This window comes from Tympanuchus pallidicinctus, unplaced genomic scaffold, assembly GCF_026119805.1.
Source record: "Tympanuchus pallidicinctus isolate F22 unplaced genomic scaffold, pur_lepc_1.0 scaffold89, whole genome shotgun sequence".
NCBI classification, from domain to species: domain Eukaryota; kingdom Metazoa; phylum Chordata; class Aves; order Galliformes; family Phasianidae; genus Tympanuchus; species Tympanuchus pallidicinctus.
Genome location: NW_026294812.1, coordinates 48,683 through 71,643, shown reverse-complemented (window position 1 = coordinate 71,643; position 22,961 = coordinate 48,683). Strand labels below are relative to the sequence as shown.

The following is a 22,961-nucleotide window of genomic DNA, read 5'->3' as shown; positions in this document are numbered from 1 at the left end:
GCACAGCAGCCAGGCGGGATCTGCTCCGGCAGGGCGGCCTGGGCCTTGCACTGCCTTCCCGAGCGGGCAGCCAGCACCTAGCCTGGCCGGGTGGCTGCTGGCCTGTCTGGGCTACCCAGGCCAGCCAGCTCTTGCCTGCCAGGGTCCCCCGGCCAGCCCGCAGGGCTCCGGAAGAGCAGAGCTACACACGGGCCGGCCGGCCACAGCCTTTCGCCTGGCTGCACTGCCCTGAGCGGCCTGGCCCAGCTGGCTGCCAGGGGGCTTCGGGCCTCCTAAGGGTTCCCCAGGTCAGCGCTTTGAGGGCTACTATGGGGTCCCTGCATGTCCCTATGGGGCTTCTATGGAGTCTCCAACGGGTCTCTCTGTGTCTCAGTTGGGTCCCTATGTGCCCCTGTGTGTCCCTATGGGGTCCCTATGGAGTCTCTCTGTGTCCCTTTTGTGTCTCTGTGGGGTCTCTCTGTGTCCCTCTGTGTTCCTATCGGGTCCCTGTGTGTCCCTCTTGGTCCCTGTGGGGTCCCTATGGGGTCCCTGCGTGTCCCTATGGGGTCCCTATGTGCCTCTGTGTGTCTCTATGAGGTGCCTATGGCGTCTCTGTGTGTCCCTGTGGGGTCCCTGCAAGCAGCAGAGCGCAGAGAGAACCGTGCTCCCTGTTTTCCCCTCTTGCCGACGCTGATCTCTTTCTCCCCCGGCTCCTCACCGCCTCAGTGCTGCAGGTTCGCCATCCTTCGTACGCTTCGCTCCTCGCATGAACGCCAAGTCAACCCGCCCCGAGCCGGCGCTCCGAGTCCCGGGGCCGCGCCGCGGGGCCCCGCTCCGCTCCTGCGCCACCGCCTCCTGGCGTCGCGGCGCGATGACGTCACTCGGCGGGGACGGCGCCGTCGCTATGGAGACGCCGCCGCGCAAGCGCCGTCGCCGCGGGGGCGGCTTCCCGCGCCGCAACGAGGGAGGCGCGCCGTCGCCACGGCAACGCGGCCGCACGAAGCCCCCGGGGGGCGGACGGAGAGCCGTCAGGGATGGGGTGCGGAGGCGCCGGAGCGAGCGGGGCAAGGCGGAGCTCCGGGGATGGCGGCCGGGAGTGGGGCTGGGGGGGGAGATCCGCAGGGAGATGCGGCGAGGGGAAGATGGAGGAGGGGGGGGAAGGGTGGAAGGGAAGAGGTGAAGAGAGGGGGGGAGGGAGGGGAGAAGGGAGGGCTGGTGGTGACAGGACAAGGGGAACGGCTTAAACTGAGCCAGGGGAGGTTGAAGTCAGATGGGAGGGAGGACGAAGTTTTTCCCCCCGAGGGCGGTGAGGCACTGGCACAGAGGTATCTCAGAGCAGCTGGGAGGAAGCAGACAGTACAGAAACGTCCTGAAAATGTTCCTGCGTGTCCCTAAACTGTCGAGCTGCAACAAGAAATCTGCCTTAAGAAGAATTTGACTTCAGCAGAACTCAGGAATGATTCCTCTTCCTTTTATTTCTCTTCTCAGTAACTCCGTTTGCTCTGGCCTCTCTTCCTCTCCTCTGTGTCTTGTGTGTGTTGTGGGTGAGAGTCCAACCCACTGATGGAAGTGCTGTGATCCTCTTACAGCAGATGCTGTAAGCTGGCCAGACCCCCCAGACTCACACGAGCCCCCTCTGTACACCCCAGGACACCTCTGGGACTCTTCTGGATGACCACCACGACTGAGACCCACATGAGGACTGCCTGGACCCTACCAGACCCTCCTGGGACGGCTCCAGACTCAGTCTGGGACGCTGCTCCGAATTTGCCCCCAGCGATTCCGGGGGAGGCAGTCAGAGAGCTGGGGACGAGCGGCTGGAGGAGTGTGGAGAGGAGAAGGACCTGGTGGTGCTGGTTGGTGCTCGGCTCAACAGGAGCTGACGGCGTGCCCAGGTGGCCAAAGGGCCAACGGCATCCTGGCCTGCATTGGAAATGGGGCAGGGAGGTGAGCGTCCCCCTCTGCTCGGCATTAGGGACCATTGGGATCCGCAGGGTGACATGGGGACTCGTAGGGTGCCTTAGGGAGCCATTAGGATCCATAGGGTGCCAGGGGAACATAGGGTTCCACGGGGATCCACAGGGTGCTATGGGGACCCATTAGAATCCATAGGGTGCCTTAAGAACCCATGAGGATATATAGGGTGCCACGGGAACTCACAATGTGCCTTAGGGACTCATTAGGATTTGTAGGGTGCCAGGGGGACCCGTTAGGATCCATTGGGTGCCATGAGGACCCATAGGGTGCCTTAGGGACCCATTAGGATCCATAGGGTGCCATGGGGACCCCTAGGATGCCTCAGGGACCCACTAGAATTTTAGGGTGGCATTGTGTCACATAGCGTGCTTTAGGGACCCTTTAGGATCGATACGGTGCCACAAGGACCCGTAGAGTGCCTGAGGGACCTGTTAGGATCCATACGGTGTATTAAGGACCCATTAGGGTTCTGTGTGGTGCCATAAGGACCCATAGGGTGCCTTAGGCACACACTAGGATCCATAGGGTGCCAGGGGGACTCATAGCGTGCCTTACAGACCATTAGGATCCACAGGTTGCCACAGAGTGCCTTAGGGACCCTTTAGGATTCATAGGGTGCCATGGGGACCCCTAGGATTCCATAGGGTCCCATTAAGATCCATGGGGTGCCACAAGGACATGTAGAGTGCCTGAGGGACCCATTAAGATCTATAGGGTGCCATAGGGACCCGTTAGGATCCATAAGTTGAAATGGGAACACGTAGGGTGCCTTAGAGACTTGTTTGGATCTATAGGGTGCCAGGGGGACTCATTAGGATCCATTGGGTGCTTTGGGGATCCATAGGGTGCCTTAGGGACCTAGTAAGATCCATAGGGTGCCATGTGCACCCATCGGGTGCCTTAGGGTTCCATTAATATACATAGGGTGTCTTAGGGGCCCACTAGGATCCGTAGGGTGCCATGGGGATTCATGGGATGCCTTAGGAACCCATAAGGATTCATAGGGTGCCATGAGGACCCATAGCGTGCCGTTGGCACCCATTAGGATCCATAGGGTGCCATGGGGACCCATGGGGTGCCTTAAGGACCCATTAGGATCCATAGGATGCCATGGAGACCCATAGGGTGCTTTTGGGACCCGTTAGTGTCCATAGGCTGCCAAGGGGACCCATTAGGATCCATAGGGTGCCGTGGAGACCCATTAGAACCCACAGGGTGCCACTGAGACCCTCAGGGTGCCTTTGGGACCCATTAGGATCCATAGGGAATGAAGACCCCTAGGGTGTCTGAGGGACCCACTAGCATTTTAGGGTGCCATGGGGACCTATAGGGAGCTTTAGAGACCCATTAGGATCTATAGAATGCCATGGGGTTCCATTAGGATGAATAGGGTGCCAGGGGGACCCATTAGGATCCATAGGGTGCCATGGGGATCCCTAGGGTGCTTGAGGGACGCCTTAGAATTGTAGGGTGCCATGGGTACCCGTAGTGTGCTTTAGGGACCCAGTGGGATTCATAGGGTGCCACAAGGACCCGTAGAGTGCCTGAGGGACCTGTTAGGATCCATAAGGTGCCATGGGGACCCATAGTGTACCTTAGGGATCCATTTGGATCCGTAGGGTGCCATGGGGACCCATTAGGATCCATAGGGTGCCAGGGGGATCCATCGAGTGCCTTAGGGTCCTATTAGGATCCAAAGGGTGCCATGGGGACCCGTAAGGGGCCTTCGGGACACATTCGGACCCATTGGGTGCCATAGGGACCCATAGTGTGCCTTAGGGACCAACAAGGATCCATAGGGTGGCATGGGGACCCCTAGGGTGCTTTTGGGACCCATTAGGATCCATAGGCTGCTACGGGGACCCATTAGGATCCATCGGGTGCCTTAGGCACCCATCGGGTGCCTTAAGGACCCATTAGGATCCATAGGGTGTCATGGGCACCCATCGGGTGCCGTACGGACCCATTAGGATCAATAAGGTGCCACGGGTACACAGGGTACCTTAGGGAGCCATGAGGACCCATACGGTGCCATAGGGATCCATAGTGTGCCTTAGGGATACATCAGGATCCCTAGGGTGCTATGTGGACCCATTAGGATCCATTAGGTGCCTTAGGGATCCATAGGGTGCCTTAGGGATCCATTAAGATCCATACACTGCCAAGGGGACCCATTAGGATCCATAGGGTGTCATGGGCACCCATCGGGTGCCTTAGGGACCCATTAGGATCAATAGGGTGCCACGGGTACACAGGGTACCTTAGGGAGCCATTAGGATCCAGAGGGTGCCATGGGGACCCGTAGGGTGCTTTAGGGATCTGTTAGGATCCATAGAGTGACATGGGAACCCATTAGGATTCATAGGGTGCCACGGGGACCCACAGGGTGCCTTAGGGACTCATTAGGATTTGTAGGGTGCCTTAGGGACCCATTAGGATCCATAGGGTGCCAGGGGGACCCATAGGGTGCCTTAGGCACCCGTTACGATCCATAGGGTGCCATGGGGACCCCGAGGGTGCCTGAGCGACCCACTAGATTTTTAGGGTGGCTTTGGGACCCATAGGGTGCCACAAGGACACACAGGGTGCTTTAGGGGCATGTTAGGAGCCGTAGGGTGCCATGGAAACATATAGGGTGCCTTAGGGACCCATTAGAATCCATAGGGTGCTATGGGGACCCATAGGATGCCTTAGGGACCCGTTAGGATGCATAGAGTTCCACGGGGACACACAGAGTGCCTTAGGGAGCCATTAGGATCCATAGGGTGCCATGGGGACCCATTAGGATCCATAGGGTGCCATGGGGACCCATTGAGTGCCTTAGGGACCCTTTAGGATCCATAGGGTGCCACAAAGACCCGTAGAGTGTCTGAGGGACCCGTTAGGATCCATAGGGTGTCATGGGGACCCATAGGGCCTAAAGCCAGAGGCAGAGGCACAGCTGTGCCTTCCTGTTGCTTTCGGCTGATTCCTGTAGGGCTGCACTGACCGCTCTGAGGCCATGCTGCTCCGTACTGGTTGTCACTTGGCCATGCTGCACGTTTCTGGTCCGTACTGCTGGGCACTCCTCCCAGCTCCTACTTGTTCCTCTGGGACCCCGCTGACCACTACAAGGCCATACTGGGTTTTTACTGGGCTGCACAAGGGTCATCTTCACTTCTCTGTTGCTTTACTTCAATTAAGCCCCATTCCATGAACCCCATTCACCCCATAGGTGAGTCTCCTGTTTCCTACACTTTGGATCTGGGAGGTGACCACTCCTTTGCCTATGATGCAAGCGCAGCGGTGATGCAGGCACTCGCTGAGGTCACAATGGTGGCCGGGCTGGGAGCGTTTGTGGCCCAGCTGGGAGCAGAGCTGGTGGTCTGGTGAGCGTGGTGCACACTTAGACTGAGCTCTGTGCTTTCCTTGAGAGATCTTCCTTGAGAGCCCGCTGGGAGCAGCGCTGCGGCGTGTGCGTCAGCTGGGCACCGCTCCGGCTGGGCAGTGACCAGGTGAGCTGGGTTGGTGCCGGCTGGGTGCCGGGAGGTGTCTCAGCAGAAAAGCTGGGCTGGGGAGCAGTTGCCAGCTCCGGCGGTGCCCCTCAGCACGGCTGTTTGCAGGGGAAATGGTTCTTGTTCAGCTTCCATCCCACGTTTCAGTGAGGATGATGAGCTGTCCTTCCTCCCCTGGAAATTCACGGCTGAGCCCCGCCTTCACGTCGCACATTGAAAAGCAGGGAGAGCACAAGCTTCTCAGAGCACAGCTCGTGCCCCCTGCCCCACGGGGGGCTGGGTGCAGAGCTGTTGAGGAGATGGAGAAGGGCGCTTGCTGGCACAAGCCGTGGCAGTCAGACCCAAACTGGACCTGGTGGCAGGCAGCTCTGGCAGCCAACTGACGTCCAGACGCTGCCCTCCTCGAGAGACGAAGAAGAAAGCTGGGAAGATGCTTCTTCCTCCTGATGTTTCACTGGTGGATCCTTTCTGCAGGGTTCCTGTCCAAAAGGAGATTTTGAGAGACCGAGGCAATCAAAGACAGAGGGAAGCAGCTCGATCCAAGAGCAGAGAAGTTCCTGCGCGCAGCCCTCGGAACTTCAGCTTCCCCAGAGACAGCGGCCATGTCTCAGGCAGGGGACGACCGCAGTTCCGCTTCCTGCTCTGGGAGAGGAAAGGTACGGCTGGGTTTCCTTGGCTTGGCTCTTCCTTTTTCTCATGTTGAAGGGAACGGCTGGAGCAGGGGGAGCCCTGCAGGTCCTTTGGGACCTCAGGAACCAGTTGGATGCTGCGCGCGCTGCTGATGGCGTGGGCACGGCTCAGGCCGTATTTTCCCTTAGTGATCAAGAACGTGTCAGCACTCTGCCGTCCCACCTCTGGCCCGACCTGGAAGCTGTCTGCAAACCTTGGCTGCCCGTTCCCTCCAACGTTTCTTCTTTCTCTCCTCAGAAGCAGCGCGGCGCGGTTCCCCGCGTTGGGGAGCAGCAGCCAGCAGGCTGCCAGAGATCCCACGGCGCCTGGCAGCGCACAGAGGGACGCGATGGGGACGGGCCGTCCTCACTGCCGCGCAAAAGTAAGTTTCTGCAGTCCTCTGTCGTGAAGGATGGAGGGATGAATGTGGAGTGTGACTTCTGAGCGGGTGCAGTGCTGTAGGGATGTCCAGTAACCACGGTGGAAGTGTGAGAAAGGCCGACAGCGACAGCCGATGGCAGCAGCGAGACAGAAGTCTGTGTGCAAGTGGTGCTGCTCAGAGCTGAGCGCATTCCCTCCAGGGACAAGAGATCCGTGTCTCGACGTTTGCACCCGGTAGCGTTTTGTTTGCTGGTGCAGCTTTGCTCTGCAGAATGCAGAGCTGTCAGGCAGTCCGGGGTTCCTCTGCTGCCATCTGACAGGAAGGAGAGCAGTAGTGCTTTGTGTGAGCGCAGTGCAGTTTGAACATCAGTTTCTGCTCTGGCTGTAGAACAGCGTCTTTTGGATTTGGGGGGGGTGTGGGCTGACAGGACAGCGCTGCTCCTGGTGTCTGTGCAGTCACACTGGATCTGTTGTTGCAGGGACGGAGCCTGCGCGTCCGTGGGATGGTGCTGGGCCCGGGGGGAAGCGGAAAGCCTCCGCAGGTAAGGAGCTCCTGTGAGCTGTGCTGTGGGTGCTGCCTCTAAGCAGGGCTGCGTGCAGGGCTGTGTGTGATGGAGGAGAGAGGAAAGGGTGCTGCAGATCTGTGCTGACTGCACAAGTGGCACAAGGCTGTAGCAGTGGAAAGGAAATTGAAGAAACTGCGCTTGAAGAGCAGCAGTTTGTGTCTGACTGTGCCCAAGTCTTCCTCCAAGGAGCTGCTCTTCATGTCTTTCCTGCTTTCTTTCTTCAGAAGCTGATGCCAGCCTCCCTCTGAAGCGCAGCCATGCGGAAAGGCAGGGCAGGAGCACAGAATGGGACGTGGCACCCAAGAGAGGTACAGACACCCAGCAGGCATCGGGGCTTGGTGCACTGCCTTTCTAATCAGGCTTTCTGCCTGTTCTTTCCTGGGACTGTTGTCACTGTGTGCTGGTTGTGGTCACAACCACAGTGAGCATTCCTGCACTGATTAGAAATGGGAGCCCACAGTTCACCTGAGATCCCAAGCTCCGTGACTGTGAACACTCCAGATGAGATGTGCCAGCATCGCGGCCCATTCTGCAGACTGAAAGCAGCAGTGCGCCCTGGTTCAATCTCGTTGCTTCTTGTCTTTTCGCAGAGATCGGTGCTGAGCCAAACGGCCATCTCCACGTGAAGGTGGTGCAGCAGGGGCGTTCCGAGAGAGCTTGTCTCCCTGAGAGAGCTCCAGCTCCTCTCCAGGCTGGAGGGCTTCCTGGCAGAGCAGGTCCCAGCACAGGGGGAAGAGCTTCCCCTGCCGCGTGCCCCCGCTCCGTCTGCAAGGCCCAGGCTGGATGCAAACGCAAGGCCTTGGAGGAAGGGACACCAGCAGCAGCGCAGCTGCCTGCCCACAAGAGAGCCAGGGCTGAGAGCGGAGGCAGCGTGCCGGCTCCAGCAGCGCAGCCTGGGCCTGCCGCAGCGCGGAGCTCCGGGCGCAGAGGTGAGCAGGGCTGTGTACCGCTGTGCTGAGCTGCTGCCCTTTGCCAGCACGCTGAGTTTGCTCAGGGTCTGCTTTGCCTTTTCCTTTTGTGTCGAGGGGAAATGGGTTGAAGGCTGCCAAGTCTGAAGGCAGCCAGGTGCCAGAATGTGCAACCCCGTCTCTTTAACTGCATGGTGGTCTTCTGCACGTCCCACTGGAAATGTCATTCACTGGGGGGTTCCTCGTCCAATTTCCTTTGTCTTTTTTCTGCCGTCTGCTTTTATGGTACCCACGTTTCTGCAGTTCTGCTGTTGACAAAAGAAATTCCTCTTTTGTCTTGCCTGATAGCAAGAAGACAACGCCAAAAACAAAGGAGAGCAGAACTGAAGAAGGCTTCTCTGAGAGCCGCAGCTGCACGTGCAGAGGTGAGTCCTCGGTGAGCACAGATGCGGCTCTTGTTGTTGTCAGGGCCTCCGTCTGTCAGACATGGAAGAGATTTCCCAAGGGAAGCACTGTCCTGTTTCTACACTCGCTCTGTTTCTTTCCAGTCCTCCGCCATGAACAGCCTGGTGGAGATGATGCAGAAGCTGCAGCTGCACGACTGAGAGGAGGAGCATCAGCAGGCAGCGCTGCAGTGCGCGGCGTTGCAGGGCAGCGCTCCGAGTGCCGCCCAACTCGGCACTCCAACTTTGGTTGTAGTCAATAAAAACATGGCATGCTAACTCAGAGAACGATGCCGTAGAGATGGCTGAGTTTCCCAGGGCAGCGCTGAGTACTTTTTGCTTTATGCTGAGTGTACACTGAGCCAAGTTCCCCAAAAGGACGGCGTTTCCTCTGGGCTGTTGGTCCAGAGCAGCATCTCTGCACTTAGGAGCGCCACGCTGCCATCCCGGCACTGCTCTGCTCACAGACAGCGCTCCAGGTCGTGGCACTCAGAAGGTGCCCCTCTGTCGTGCAGCCCTCCCCAGCGCCTGCCTGCCTGTCCCTGTGTGGGCTGCGATGGAGCTTTTCCTTTGCAGCGCCCGGTGTGACGCCGTGTCCTGGTTCCGTCGGTGCCATCCTGCAGGCTGCTGTGCACAGCGCAGTGCTGCGGAGCTGTGCTTCCCGGCCCTGTGCTCTCCGGCACTCTGGTGTGAGTTCTGCCTCTCCCAGGCATCTCCTGTTCCCAGGAACCTCCGCTGCTCCCTTGCACGCAGAGCTGTGTGCACAGCCCTGTGCAGAACCGCACACCCACGTGCAAGGACTTCCCTGCACACACTGCTGTGCATCCACACGCACAAGCACATCCTCGCACGGCCCTGTGTGCACACTCCATCCGTGTGCACACAACCGTGTGCAAAACCACACAGCCTTGTGCAAAGACCTCGATGCACAGCCCCGTGTTGGCACACACACACACCCGTGTGCAAACCCACCCCTTTGCACGGCAACACGCATGAAGGCACGAGCGGAGCTGCAGCCCTGCACACAGCCGTGCGCACACACACACACACACGCAAAAGTAACATTCACGTGCAAACACCCTGCACACACCCACGTGCAATGCACACTCATATGCAGCACCACCTCTAAGATGATCGGAGGGCTGGAGCACCTCTGCTGTGAGGAAAGGCTGAGGGAGCTGGGCTTGTTTAGCTTGGAGAAGACAAGGCTCCAGGGAGACCTCATGGTGGCCTTGCAGTGCTTGAAGGAAGTGTATAAACAGGAGGGGGAACGGCTGTGTGTGAGGGTGGATGGTGACAGGACAAGGGGGAATGGTTTTAAAGTGAGACAGGAGATTTAGGTTAGATATTAGGAGCAAGATTTTCCCCCCGAGGGCGGTGAGGCACTGGCACAGGCTGCCCAAGGAGGCTGTGGGTGCCCCAGCCCTGCAGGCAGTGGAGGCCAGGCTGGATGTGGCTCTGGGCAGCCTGGGCTGCTGGTTGGCGACCTGCACGCAGCAGGGGGTTGGAAGCAGGTGAGCGGTGCGGGGCTTTGCAGCTGGTCAGGGGGCTGCAAAGGCAGGCTGAGGGACGTGGGCTTGTTCAGCCTGGAGGAAAGAAGGCTGCGGGGTGAGCTCACTGCAGCGTGCAGCAGCTCAAGGGAGCCTGCAGACAGGAGGGGAGGGAAGTCTGGGGAAGGGGAGATGGCAGCAGGACGAGGGGAAACGGTTTGGAGTGGAGGGAGGGGAGATGGAGGTTGGACGTCAGGGGGAAGTTCTGCACCGAGAGATGGAGAGGGGCTGGAACAGCTGCCCAGAGAGACTGTGGATGCAGAGCAACGGTCTAGCATGGAAAGCAGAGAGCCCCTTCTGCAGGGGCTTGGAACTCGATGATCTCGGGGGTCCCCTCCAACCCAAACCGTTCTACGATGCTGTGCTTTACAGACCCAGCCAGGTGAGAGAGCTGGGTGCCTTATGGCACGGCGTGCTTGGCCACAGGGAGCTTTGGCAGCAGAGGTTTGCTGTCAGGAGGCACGAAGGCCTCCTTCCTGACCATCGCAAGTCTCTCTGCTGCTTCACAAAGGTCAACTCATCCATGTGGACACCAACAGTGGGATTTTCCGAGTGCCTTTAAGGACTGATCCCCCCTTGACGCCTGTTGGGTATCTCAGAGCAGCTGGGAGGAAGCAGACAGTACAGAAACGTCCTGAAAATGTTCCTGCGTGTCCCTAAACTGTCGAGCTGCAACAAGAAATCTGCCTTAAGAAGAATTTGACTTCAGCAGAACACAGGAATGATTCCTCTTCCTTTTATTTCTCTTCTCAGTAACTCCGTTTGCTCTGGCCTCTCTTCCTCTCCTCTGTGTCTTGTGTGTGTTGTGGGTGAGAGTCCAACCCACTGATGGAAGTGCTGTGATCCTCTTACAGCAGATGCTGTAAGCTGGCCAGACCCCCCAGACTCACACGAGCCCCCCCTGGACTCCCCAGGACACCTCTGGGACCCTTCTGGATGACTCCACCACGACTGAGACCCACATGAGGACTGCCTGGACCCTACCAGACCCTCCTGGGACGGCTCCAGACTCAGTCTGGGACGCTGCTCCGAATTTGCCCCCAGCGATTCCGAGGGGGGACAGTCAGAGAGCTGGGGACAAGCGGCTGGAGGAGTGTGGAGAGGAGAAGGACCTGGTGGTGCTGGTTGGTGCTCGGCTCAACAGGAGCTGACGGCGTGCCCAGGTGGCCAAAGGGCCAACGGCATCCTGGCCTGCATTGGAAATGGGGCAGGGAGGTGAGCGTCCTCCTCTGCTCGGCATTAGGGACCATTGGGATCCGCAGGGTGACATGGGGACCCATACGGTGCCTTAGTGACCCATAGGTATCCACAGGGTGCCATGGGGACCTGTAGGGTGCCTTAGTGACCCATAGGGCTCCATAGGGTGCCATGGGGATGGATTAGAATCCACAGGGTGCCATGGTGACCCTTAGGGTGCTTTAGTGACCCATAAGGATCCATAGGGTGCCATGAAGACCTGTAGGGTGCCTTAGGGACCCATTAGGACCCTTAGGGTGCCTTAGGGACCCATTAGGATCCACAGGGTGCCATGGGGTTCCACAGGGTTCCTTAGGGACCCATTAAGATCCATAGGGTGCCACGGGGACCCATACGGTGCCATGGGGATTGATTAGGATCCACAAGGTGCCATGGTGACCGTTAGGGTGCCTTAGTGACCCATAGGGATCCATAGGGTGCCATGGGGACCTGTAGGGTGCCTTAGGGACCCATTAGGACCCTTAGGGTGCCTTAGGGACACATTAGGGTCCATAGTGTGCCAGGGTAACCTGTTAGGACCAATATGGTGCCATGGGCAACTGTATGGTGCCTTAGGGAACTATTATGATCCAGAGGGTGACATGGGGACACATTAGGATCCATAGGGTGACTTAGGGACCCATTAGGATACATAGGGTGTCTCAGGACCCCTAGGGTGCCTTAGAGACCCATAAGGATTTATAGGGTGCCATAGGGTCCTGTAAGGATCTTCAGGGTGCGTTATGGACCATTAGGATCCATAGGGTGCTGTGAGGACTTGTAGGGTGACTTAGGGACCCATTAGGACACTTAGGGTGCCTTAGGGACCCATTGGGACACATTGGATGCCTAAGGGACCTATTAGAATCCTTATGGTGCCAGGGGAACCTGTTAGGATCAATATGGTGCCATGGGGAACCATTGAGTGCCTTAGAACATTAGGTACCCATTAGGTTCCATAGAGTCCCCATTAGCACATTAGGATCCGTAGGTTGCTTTAGGGACCCATAGGGATCCATAGGGTGCCTTAGGGACCCACTGGGACCCACAGGATGCCTTAGGGACCATTAGGATCCGTAAGGTGCCTCAGGACCCCGAGGGTGCCTTTGGGACCTGTTAGGATTTATAGGGTGCAACAAGGAACTGTAGGGTACCTTAGGGACCCATTTGGATTCATAGGGTGCCAGGGAAACCCTTAGGGTGCTTTAGGGACCCATTAGGATCCATAGGGTGCCTTAGGGCCCCCTTAGGATTCATAGGGTGCCATAGGGACACATAGGATCCTGAGGGTGCCTCATGAACCATTAGGATCCATAGGGTGCTATGGGGAACGTACGGTGCCTTAGGGACCCATTAGGACCCATAGGGTGCCAGGGGAACCGTTTAGGATCAATATGGTACCATGGTGACTCATTGGGTGCCTTAGAGACCCATTAGGATCCGTAGGGTGCTAGGGGGACCCATAGGGTGTCTTAGGGACCCACTAGGATTCATAGGGTTCCAGGGGAACCGGTTAGGATCAATATGGTGCCATGGTGCCAGGGGAATCTGTTAGGATCCATAGAGTGCCATGGGAACCCATTGTGTGTTTTAGAGAACCATTAGGATCCATAGGGTGCCGGGGAAACCCATAGGGTGCTTTAGAGACCCATTAGGATCTATAGGGTGCCATGGGGACCTGTAGGGTGCCTTAGGGACCCATTAGGATCCTTAGGGAACCAGGGGGACCCATTAGGATCCATAGAGTGCTATGGGGACCTGTAGGGTGCCTTAGGGATGCATTAGGATTTATAGGGTGCCATGGAGACCTACGAGGCTCCCTAGTCCACCCTTGGGTGCCATAAGTATCCATAGGGTGCCATGGGGACCACATACAGGCCACACCTCGAACGCTGTGTTCAGTTTTGGGCCCCTCACTGCAGGAAAGACGTTGAGGCCCCAATGTGCAGAGAAGGGCAACGAAAGTGGTGAGGGGTCTGGAGCACAGGGCTGCTGAGGATGCCGATGGCATGGAGAGCAGAGGAACGAAGGGAGAGCAGGCAGAGGGGGGCCGGCACTCCCAGCCGGGCCGGGCAGCAGCCACCGCCTCACAATGCATCACAATGGGCCTCACAAGCGCCGTCATGGCGTCGCCGCGACGACGTTTGTGACACGGGCGCCCAGGGGGGTATAAAGGCGGAGCGCGGCGGCGGGTCCCACATCCTGAAGGAGCATCTGGCCGAGAGCAGACGCATCCGCAGGAGGAGCTCCAGCATGGCTGGCGCGAACGAGGAGCGAGCCGCCGGCACGAGGCGGAACAGGAGGAGTGAGGCCGGCCCCGCAGCGGGGCGCGCCTCCGGACCCATGGACACGGACAGCAAAGGTGTGCGGGGCCGCGGCCAGCTCGGAGCGGGGCTGCAGCCGCCCTTGGTGCTGAGACGGCGCGTCGCTCTGCCGCCTCGCTCCCGCCTGGCAGCCGGAGGGGCGCCGGGCAGCGGCAGATCGGAGCGTGACCTGCTTTTCCTCTGCCCTGCAGAGCGAGTCGCCGTCTGGGACGCGGTGGCCGCCTACGTCCGGGAGCAGCTCGTGGCACACAAGGTGCGTCGGCCGGCAGTTCCTCCTCTCCCCGTCCGGCCTGGGCTTCCTCTGAGGCTTTCCCTGCATACGCAGCGGGAGACTCCCGCCGCACTTCTCTCCTGGGCGTCCTACGGGCTCCCTGCAGACGCACGATCCCTCGTGCCGGGCGCTGTCGGATCTCGGGGCCGATGCCACTCTCTGGAAGCCTCTGGATCCCGCGAAGCCGCTTCCGCCCCGCCTGCTGTGCCGCATCTGGGAGGGCAAGGGGCAGGAGAGCGCCATGCGGCCCTTCCCAAAGCCATTCCCGACGCCCCGGCTCGTGCCTCTGAGTGGCGGCAGAGGCTCCTGAGCTCTGTCCCTGCGTCGGAGCCCCTGCGGCTCTTCCCGCCGGCCGGCCCGTAACCCTTCTGCCCTGCCTTTCTCTTCCGCCCACAGGGGGTCTGGATTCCCACCTTCGGCTCCTTTGACACCGTCTCCAAAGACGTCTGGACCGAGGACGGGACCGTGACTCTGCGGTGGCCCGTGTTCCACCTGGCCGCCAACCTCATGGCCACGCACCACCTCAAGGCCCGCAGGGAGTCCCTGCCAGGTAGGAGGGGGGATTCCGCTGCTTCCGGCTGCGTGGACGGGGCCGAGGGCCGCTGCCTCTGTGCCCACCAGCAAAGCTCCCCCTCTGAGGAGCCTGTCCGAACGCGGGGCTGTTCCGGCTGAGCTCCGCCAGCAGCTCTTCTAGGGAAGCGCCTGTGGGAAACCAACCCTGCCGTCAATTCTGTCCCTCGCATCTTTCAGTGCACAGGAAGTTGGAACCGCTGATATACAGCAAGGCGGCCGCAGGTGCCGCCGTGAGCTGGCAGAGCCTGAGGACCGGCATCCAGAGCACCGTGTCCCTGCTCTCCGGCTGCCTGCGGGACGGGCAGAACGTAGCCGTCGTGCTGAAGGACGTCGGCGTGCTGCTCATAGACGGGCTGACGTTCCATATGAGATTCTACTACGGCTTCCTGGAGCAGCTGTCTGGGAAAGAGGAGCTCAGCAGAGCTGCTCTCAAGGTGAGCCGCCATTTCTGCGCGGCCCAGGCAGAGCCGTGACCTCGCGGTGCCCGCACGCGGCCCACCAGGAGCTGCCGGCCGCTCGGGCCGTGTGAGTGCCGAGCTGCTGCCGGCTCTCCCTGCCTCGGGCTCCCCGCGTCCCCGGCGCCTCAGCCGTGACCAGGACGTCCCACCTCCTCCCCGTTTCTCCCCCGCAGGCCCCCTGGCTGCTGGACGCGGTGGTGTCCCCGGCAGCACCGTTGGCCTCCCTGGCGCTCTCCGGCTGCCTCATCGTCTTTCCCATGTGAGTGCGTTGGTGGCTGTGGCTGCTGCCTGGTGCGGCCGCTCGGCTCTCGTTGCGCAGCGCTTGTTCCTCGTGTCCGTGCCTGTCCTGCCCGTGAGCGTGTGTCGTGGGATCGCAGACTGAGCTGGGCTGGACGGAACCCCGAAAGGCACCTCGCCCACCCCCCTGCGGGGAATAGGGACCCCAGAGGAGGTTGCTCTGAGCCTGGTCCAGCAGGCCTCGACTGCCCGTCCGGGCGTCCGCCAGCTCTCTGGGCAAGATGCTGCGGTGCCTCGCCGCCCTTCTGTCCAGCGCTCCTTCCTTACGTCTGACCCAAACCTTCCCTCCTGCCCTTGGAAGCTATTTCCCCTGCCCCCGTCCCGACGGACCCTGCTCGAGGCTTTAGAAAGCAGCGTCCTGCACGCAGCGTGACAACGTGCCTGAGAGCAGACGGCCAGAGAGCAGCAAGGAGCGCTGGAGCGCTGCGTCACACCACTCCCTGTCTTCTCCTCTCGCGCAGGTTTCACATGGAGTTGGTGCCCAAAGCACCGCCCACAATGCGCCGCAAGGCCTCAGCGAGCCTCTCTGGTCGGGAGAAAACAAAGCAAGACGACGCTTTGCCACCTCTTGCACCTCTCGACCAGGGCAAGAAAGGTAAAGCAGCCGCCGGCTCCTTCCCGCGGCACGGGCAGCCAAGCGGAGCTGGGAAATGCCCCGCTGACCATCAGCCCAGGGGTCTGATGGCGGCACAGCTTCCCGCCAGCTCAGCACGGCCCCAAAGCCATCGGCCCCCGGCCCCTTCCCATCAGCGACTGCCGGCCTCTCCCAAACAAAGGCGCTGGCTGTGCCGTGCCCCTGGCCCCGGCTTGGTCCGGGCTGATCTCAGGCCCTGCCCTCCCCCGACCGAAGGATCCGGCCCCCAAAGTCACCCCGCCACCTAGTCGTCGCCCCCCGGCTCCTCTTTCCCAAAGCCGACGCCTCCCCTTCCCCATTGCAGTGAGATTTGCTGCCCGGCCGACCTTCATCAAGCGGCTGAGCTTAGACAGCATGGATGGAGGACAGCTCCGGCGGATCAGGAGCTTGCTGCTGAAGGAGAGCTCCAAGGCCAGGTGAGGTTGGAGGCTCCAGCCTGCCGTGCACACGGGGGCGACCCGATGAGAGCCCATTCCCCAGCCCAAAGGGTCCCTGTTGGTGGGGATGAGGACCGGGACCCCCCGGCTCACAGGGCCGCCCCTCTGCGCGTTTCAGGAGCCACGGGGCAGCCGGCGAGCAGCCTGTGGGCAGGGCTATGTTGCGGCCCAGGCTCCCGGCTCAGGCTGCCGGCGTGCGGCCCGAAGCCATCGGCCACTCACGCGGCCCCCTCCCGCTCTGTCCTTCCAGTCTGCTGCCGCCGATCCAGCCGCTGCCCGAAGCCCAGGAGCAGCCGGTGAGCTGCCAGCCGCAGGGGGAGGCAGGAACGTGGAGCCAGCAAGATCTGCGCCGAGCACCGGGAGGCAAACACGTGAGATTCCCCGAGGAACTGGGAGAAGGAAAAGCCCATCGTGCGGGTGCGGTGCGAATCCTGCCGGCGGCCAAGCACTCGCCCTCTCAGATCACCTTGAGGATAGCAGCGTTCCAAGGAGGCTCCCGAAGATCTGCCTCCAGGGCTGCGTTCACAGAGCCGCACGGCAGAGCATCCAGGCTCCCGCTGGCGTGCGACTCGGTGTGGCTCCTCAGGCAGAGGGTGAAGAAGAAGAGGGCGGCGCAAGAAGCGCTGGAGCAGGCGGCAGCATCAGTGCCTCGTGCGGAGCCCAGGCTACCCGAGGAGCCTCCCGTCCACCGCTCTGGATCCCTGCCGCCCCTACGGGAAGAAACGGAGGCTCCCGAGAGTCAGGCCGCGCAGAGCGAGGCCCCCCCCCGCAGGAGGTGCCCCATGCTGGCCATGCTGAGGCAGGCATGGTGCGCCCAGTGCGGAGGCCGCAGAACAGAGGCGTGAATCCCAGCCGCAGCGCATCTCCAACACAAGCGGGCTGCCCAGGGCCCTGTCCGACCCGGCCTCCAGGGACGGGGCACCCACAGCCTCCCTCCCTGGGCATCCTGTTCCCGCAGCTCTGCGCACAGCGATCTGACCCAACATCCCATCTTCCACTCGGCACCGCTTCCCTTGGCTGACCATCAGCCACGCCATCAGAACTGACTCCCCTCCCATCCGCAGGCTCCCTTTCGGGATGGAAGGCTGCGACGCCGTCACCCCGCAGCCTTCCCTTCTGCAGACCAACCGAGGAGACCTGGAGCGAAATGTTGAGGGGCAGAACCATCAATAAACATCCTTTCAACATCCCCACACTGCCTGCGATGGCATCACTGCGTCCGTTTGCACCGGTGGAGGGAGAAAGCATTGCGGGAGGGCATCAGAGCGTCCATTAGAGCCTGTGGGCAGACATGGGACCCCACAGAGACCCCCTAGGGACAAAGAGGGAGACACAGAGACCCAACAGGGACACAGAGACACCCCACAGGGACAGCATAGGGACAGACAGGGACCCCATAGGGACCCCATAAGGATACATAGAGACATCAAAGGGACACATAGGGACCCAGTAGGGACACAGAGAAATCATATAGAGACCCCACAGGGACACAGAGAGCCCCCATAGGGGAAGACACCCATAGAGACCCCATAGGCAGACAACCAGGCTGCCGCTTCGGGCACAGCAGCCAGGCGGGATCTGCTCCGGCAGGGCGGCCTGGGCCTTGCACTGCCTTCCCGAGCGGGCAGCCAGCACCTAGCCTGGCCGGGTGGCTGCTGGCCTGTCTGGGCTACCCAGGCCAGCCAGCTCTTGCCTGCCAGGGTCCCCCGGCCAGCCCGCAGGGCTCCGGAAGAGCAGAGCTACACACGGGCCGGCCGGCCACCGCCTTTCGCCTGGCTGCGCTGCCCTGAGCGGCCTGGCCCAGCTGGCTGCCAGGGGGCTTCGGGCCTCCTAAGGGTTCCCCAGGTCAGCGCTTTGAGGGCTACTATGGGGTCCCTGCATGTCCCTATGGGGCTTCTATGGAGTCTCCAACGGGTCTCTCTGTGTCTCAGTTGGGTCCCTATGTGCCCCTGTGTGTCCCTATGGGGTCCCTATGGAGTCTCTCTGTGTCCCTTTTGTGTCTCTGTGGGGTCTCTCTGTGTCCCTCTGTGTTCCTATCGGGTCCCTGTGTGTCCCTCTTGGTCCCTGTGGGGTCCCTATGGGGTCCCTGCGTGTCCCTATGGGGTCCCTATGTGCCTCTGTGTGTCTCTATGAGGTGCCTATGGCGTCTCTGTGTGTCCCTGTGGGGTCCCTGCAAGCAGCAGAGCGCAGAGAGAACCGTGCTCCCTGTTTTCCCCTCTTGCCGACGCTGATCTCTTTCTCCCCCGGCTCCTCACCGCCTCAGTGCTGCAGGTTCGCCATCCTTCGTACGCTTCGCTCCTCGCACGAACGCCAAGTCAACCCGCCCCGAGCCGGCGCTCCGAGTCCCGGGGCCGCGCCGCGGGGCCCCGCTCCGCTCCTGCTCCGCCGCCTCCTGGCGTCGCGGCGCGATGACGTCACTCGGCGGGGACGGCGCCGTCGCTATGGAGACGCCGCCGCGCAAGCGCCGTCGCCGCGGGGGCGGCTTCCCGCGCCGCAACGAGGGAGGCGCGCCGTCGCCACGGCAACGCGGCCGCACGAAGCCCCCGGGGGGCGAACGGAGAGTCGTCGGGGATGGGGTGCGGAGGCGCCGGAGCGAGCGGGGCAAGGCGGAGCTCCGGGGATGGCGGCCGGGAGTGGGGCTGGGGGGGGAGATCCGCAGGGAGATGCGGCGAGGGGAAGATGGAGGAGGGGGGGGAAGGGTGGAAGGGAAGAGGTGAAGAGAGGGGGGGAGGGAGGGGAGAAGGGAGGGCTGGTGGTGACAGGACAAGGGGAACGGCTTAAACTGAGCCAGGGGAGGTTGAGGTCAGATGGGAGGGAGGACGAAGTTTTTCCCCCCGAGGGCGGTGAGGCACTGGCACAGAGGTATCTCAGAGCAGCTGGGAGGAAGCAGACAGTACAGAAACATCCTGAAAATGTTCCTGCGTGTCCCTAAACTGTCGAGCTGCAACAAGAAATCTGCCTTAAGAAGAATTTGACTTCAGCAGAACTCAGGAATGATTCCTCTTCCTTTTATTTCTCTTCTCAGTAACTCCGTTTGCTCTGGCCTCTCTTCCTCTCCTCTGTGTCTTGTGTGTGTTGTGGGTGAGAGTCCAACCCACTGATGGAAGTGCTGTGATCCTCTTACAGCAGATGCTGTAAGCTGGCCAGACCCCCCAGACTCACACGAGCCCCCTCTGTACACCCCAGGACACCTCTGGGACTCTTCTGGATGACCACCACGACTGAGACCCACATGAGGACTGCCTGGACCCTACCAGACCCTGCTGGGACGGCTCCAGACTCAGTCTGGGACGCTGCTCCGAATTTGCCCCCAGCGATTCCGGGGGGGGACAGTCAGAGAGCTGGGGACGAGCGGCTGGAGGAGTGTGGAGAGGAGAAGGACCTGGTGGTGCTGGTTGGTGCTCGGCTCAACAGGAGCTGACGGCGTGCCCAGGTGGCCAAAGGGCCAACGGCATCCTGGCCTGCATTGGAAATGGGGCAGGGAGGTGAGCGTCCCCCTCTGCTCGGCATTAGGGACCATTGGGATCCGCAGGGTGACATGGGGACTCGTAGGGTGCCTTAGGGAGCCATTAGGATCCATAGGGTGCCAGGGGAACATAGGGTTTCACGGGGATCCACAGGGTGCTATGGGGACCCATTAGAATCCATAGGGTGCCTTAGGAACCCATGAGGATATATAGGGTGCCACGGGGACTCACAGTGTGCCTTAGGGACTCATTAGGATTTGTAGGGTGCCAGGGGGACCCGTTAGGATCCATTGGGTGCCATGAGGACCCATAGGGTGCCTTAGGGACCCATTAGGATCCATAGGGTGCCATGGGGACCCCTAGGATGCCTCAGGGACCCACTAGAATTTTAGGGTGGCATTGTGTCACAGAGCGTGCTTTAGGGACCCTTTAGGATCGATACGGTGCCACAAGGACCCGTAGAGTGCCTGAGGGACCTGTTAGGATCCATACGGTGTATTAAGGACCCATTAGGGTTCTGTGTGGTGCCATAAGGACCCATAGGGTGCCTTAGGCACACACTAGGATCCATAGGGTGCCAGGGGGACTCATAGCGTGCCTTACAGACCATTAGGATCCACAGGTTGCCACAGGGACCCACAGAGTGCCTCAGGGACCCTTTAGGATTCATAGGGTGCCATGGGGACCCCTAGGATGCCATAGGGTCCCATTAAGATCCATGGGGTGCCACAAGGACCTGTAGAGTGCCTGAGGGACCCATTAAGATCTATAGGGTGCCATAGGGACCCTTTAGGATCCATAAGTTGAAATGGGAACACGTAGGGTGCCTTAGGGACTTGTTTGAATCTATAGGGTGCCAGGGGGACTCATTAGGATCCATTGGGTGCTTTGGGGATCCATAGGGTGCCTTAGGGACCTAGTAAGATCCATAGGGTGCCATGTGCACCCATCGGGTGCCTTAGGGTTCCATTAATATACATAGGGTGTCTTAGGGGCCCACTAGGATCCGTAGGGTGCCATGGGGATTCATGGGATGCCTTAGGGACCCATAAGGATTCATAGGGTGCCATGAGGACCCATAGCATGCCGTTGGCACCTATTAGGATCCATAGGGTGCCATGGGGACCCATGGGGTGCCTTAAGGACCCATTAGGATCCATAGGATGCCATGGAGACCCATAGGGTGCTTTTGGGACCCGTTAGTGTCCAGAGGCTGCCAAGGGGACCCATTAGGATCCATAGGGTGCCGTGGAGACCCATTAGAACCCACAGGGTGCCGCTGAGACCCTCAGGGTGCCTTTGGGACCCATTAGGATCCATAGGGAATGAAGACCCCTAGGGTGTCTGAGGGACCCACTAGCATTTTAGGGTGCCATGGGGACCTATAGGGAGCTTTAGAGACCCATTAGGATCTATAGAATGCCATGGGGTTCCATTAGGATGAATAGGGTGCCAGGGGGACCCATTAGGATCCATAGGGTGCCATGGGGATCCCTAGGGTGCTTGAGGGACGCCTTAGAATTGTAGGGTGCCATGGGTACCCGTAGTGTGCTTTAGGGACCCAGTGGGATTCATAGGGTGCCACAAGGACCCGTAGAGTGCCTGAGGGACCTGTTAGGATCCATAAGGTGCCATGGGGACCCATAGTGTACCTTAGGGATCCATTTGGATCCGTAGGGTGCCATGGGGACCCATTAGGATCCATAGGGTGCCAGGGGGATCCATCGAGTGCCTTAGGGTCCTATTAGGATCCAAAGGGTGCCATGGGGACCCGTAAGGGGCCTTCGGGACACATTCGGACCCATTGGGTGCCATAGGGACCCATAGTGTGCCTTAGGGACCAACAAGGATCCATAGGGTGGCATGGGGACCCCTAGGGTGCTTTTGGGACCCATTAGGATCCATAGGCTGCTACGGGGACCCATTAGGATCCATCGGGTGCCTTAGGCACCCATCGGGTGCCTTAAGGACCCATTAGGATCCATAGGGTGTCATGGGCACCCATCGGGTGCCGTACGGACCCATTAGGATCAATAAGGTGCCACGGGTACACAGGGTACCTTAGGGAGCCATGAGGACCCATATGGTGCCATAGGGATCCATAGTGTGCCTTAGGGATACATCAGGATCCCTAGGGTGCTATGTGGACCCATTAGGATCCATTAGGTGCCTTAGGGATCCATAGGGTGCCTTAGGGATCCATTAAGATCCATACACTGCCAAGGGGACCCATTAGGATCCATAGGGTGTCATGGGCACCCATCGGGTGCCTTAGGGACCCATTAGGATCAATAGGGTGCCACGGGTACACAGGGTACCTTAGGGAGCCATTAGGATCCAGAGGGTGCCATGGGGACCCGTAGGGTGCTTTAGGGATCTGTTAGGATCCATAGAGTGACATGGGAACCCATTAGGATTCATAGGGTGCCACGGGGACCCACAGGGTGCCTTAGGGACTCATTAGGATTTGTAGGGTGCCTTAGGGACCCATTAGGATCCATAGGGTGCCAGGGGGACCCCGAGGGTGCCTGAGCGACCCACTAGATTTTTAGGGTGGCTTTGGGACCCATAGGGTGCCACAAGGACACACAGGGTGCTTTAGGGGCATGTTAGGAGCCGTAGGGTGCCATGGAAACATATAGGGTGCCTTAGGGACCCATTAGAATCCATAGGGTGCTATGGGGACCCATAGGATGCCTTAGGGACCCGTTAGGATGCATAGAGTTCCACGGGGACACACAGAGTGCCTTAGGGAGCCATTAGGATCCATAGGGTGCCATGGGGACCCATTAGGATCCATAGGGTGCCATGGGGACCCATCGAGTGCCTTAGGGACCCTTTAGGATCCATAGGGTGCCACAAAGACCCGTAGAGTGTCTGAGTGACCCGTTAGGATCCATAGGGTGTCATGGGGACCCATAGGGCCTAAAGCCAGAGGCAGAGGCCGGCACTGGCCCTGGGCACAGCTGTGCCTTCCTGTTGCTTTCGGCTGATTCCTGTAGGGCTGCACTGACCGCTCTGAGGCCATGCTGCTCCGTACTGGTTGTCACTTGGCCATGCTGCACGTTTCTGGTCCGTACTGCTGGGCACTCCTCCCAGCTCCTACTTGTTCCTCTGGGACCCCGCTGACCACTACAAGGCCATACTGGGTTTTTACTGGGCTGCACAAGGGTCATCTTCACTTCTCTGTTGCTTTACTTCAATTAAGCCCCATTCCATGAACCCCATTCACCCCATAGGTGAGTCTCCTGTTTCCTACACTTTGGATCTGGGGGGTGACCACTCCTTTGCCTATGA

At 60.0% G+C, this 22,961-nt stretch overlaps 2 protein-coding genes across 8 annotated transcripts; both read left to right on the top strand.

Moving 5' to 3' along the window:
* The first annotated feature begins 1,828 nt into the window (after positions 1-1,828).
* Positions 1,829-17,386, top strand: LOC128074284 (coiled-coil domain-containing protein 81-like). 7 transcript variants are annotated; one of them, XM_052669984.1, is made up of 9 exons: positions 1,829-1,926; positions 13,320-13,565; positions 13,719-13,780; positions 14,195-14,348; positions 14,549-14,805; positions 15,003-15,088; positions 15,588-15,721; positions 16,065-16,176; positions 16,448-17,386. In XM_052669984.1, the coding sequence occupies exons 1-9, from the start codon at positions 1,914-1,916 to the stop codon at positions 17,040-17,042; spliced, it is 1,659 nt and encodes a 552-aa protein (XP_052525944.1). In that variant the 5' UTR covers positions 1,829-1,913; the 3' UTR covers positions 17,043-17,386. The 7 variants fall into 7 exon arrangements, with proteins under 7 accessions (XP_052525944.1, XP_052525946.1, XP_052525943.1 ...); XM_052669983.1 differs by having other exon boundaries at positions 1,831-1,926; positions 13,126-13,565; XM_052669985.1 differs by lacking the exon at positions 1,829-1,926 and adding an exon at positions 11,085-11,182.
* Positions 5,885-8,683, top strand: LOC128074285 (zinc finger CCCH domain-containing protein 11A-like). Its single transcript, XM_052669989.1, has 7 exons — positions 5,885-6,106; positions 6,378-6,501; positions 6,980-7,042; positions 7,291-7,374; positions 7,657-7,995; positions 8,323-8,399; positions 8,523-8,683. The coding sequence occupies exons 1-7, from the start codon at positions 6,053-6,055 to the stop codon at positions 8,577-8,579; spliced, it is 798 nt and encodes a 265-aa protein (XP_052525949.1). The 5' UTR covers positions 5,885-6,052; the 3' UTR covers positions 8,580-8,683.
* Positions 17,387-22,961: the final 5,575 nt, after the last annotated feature.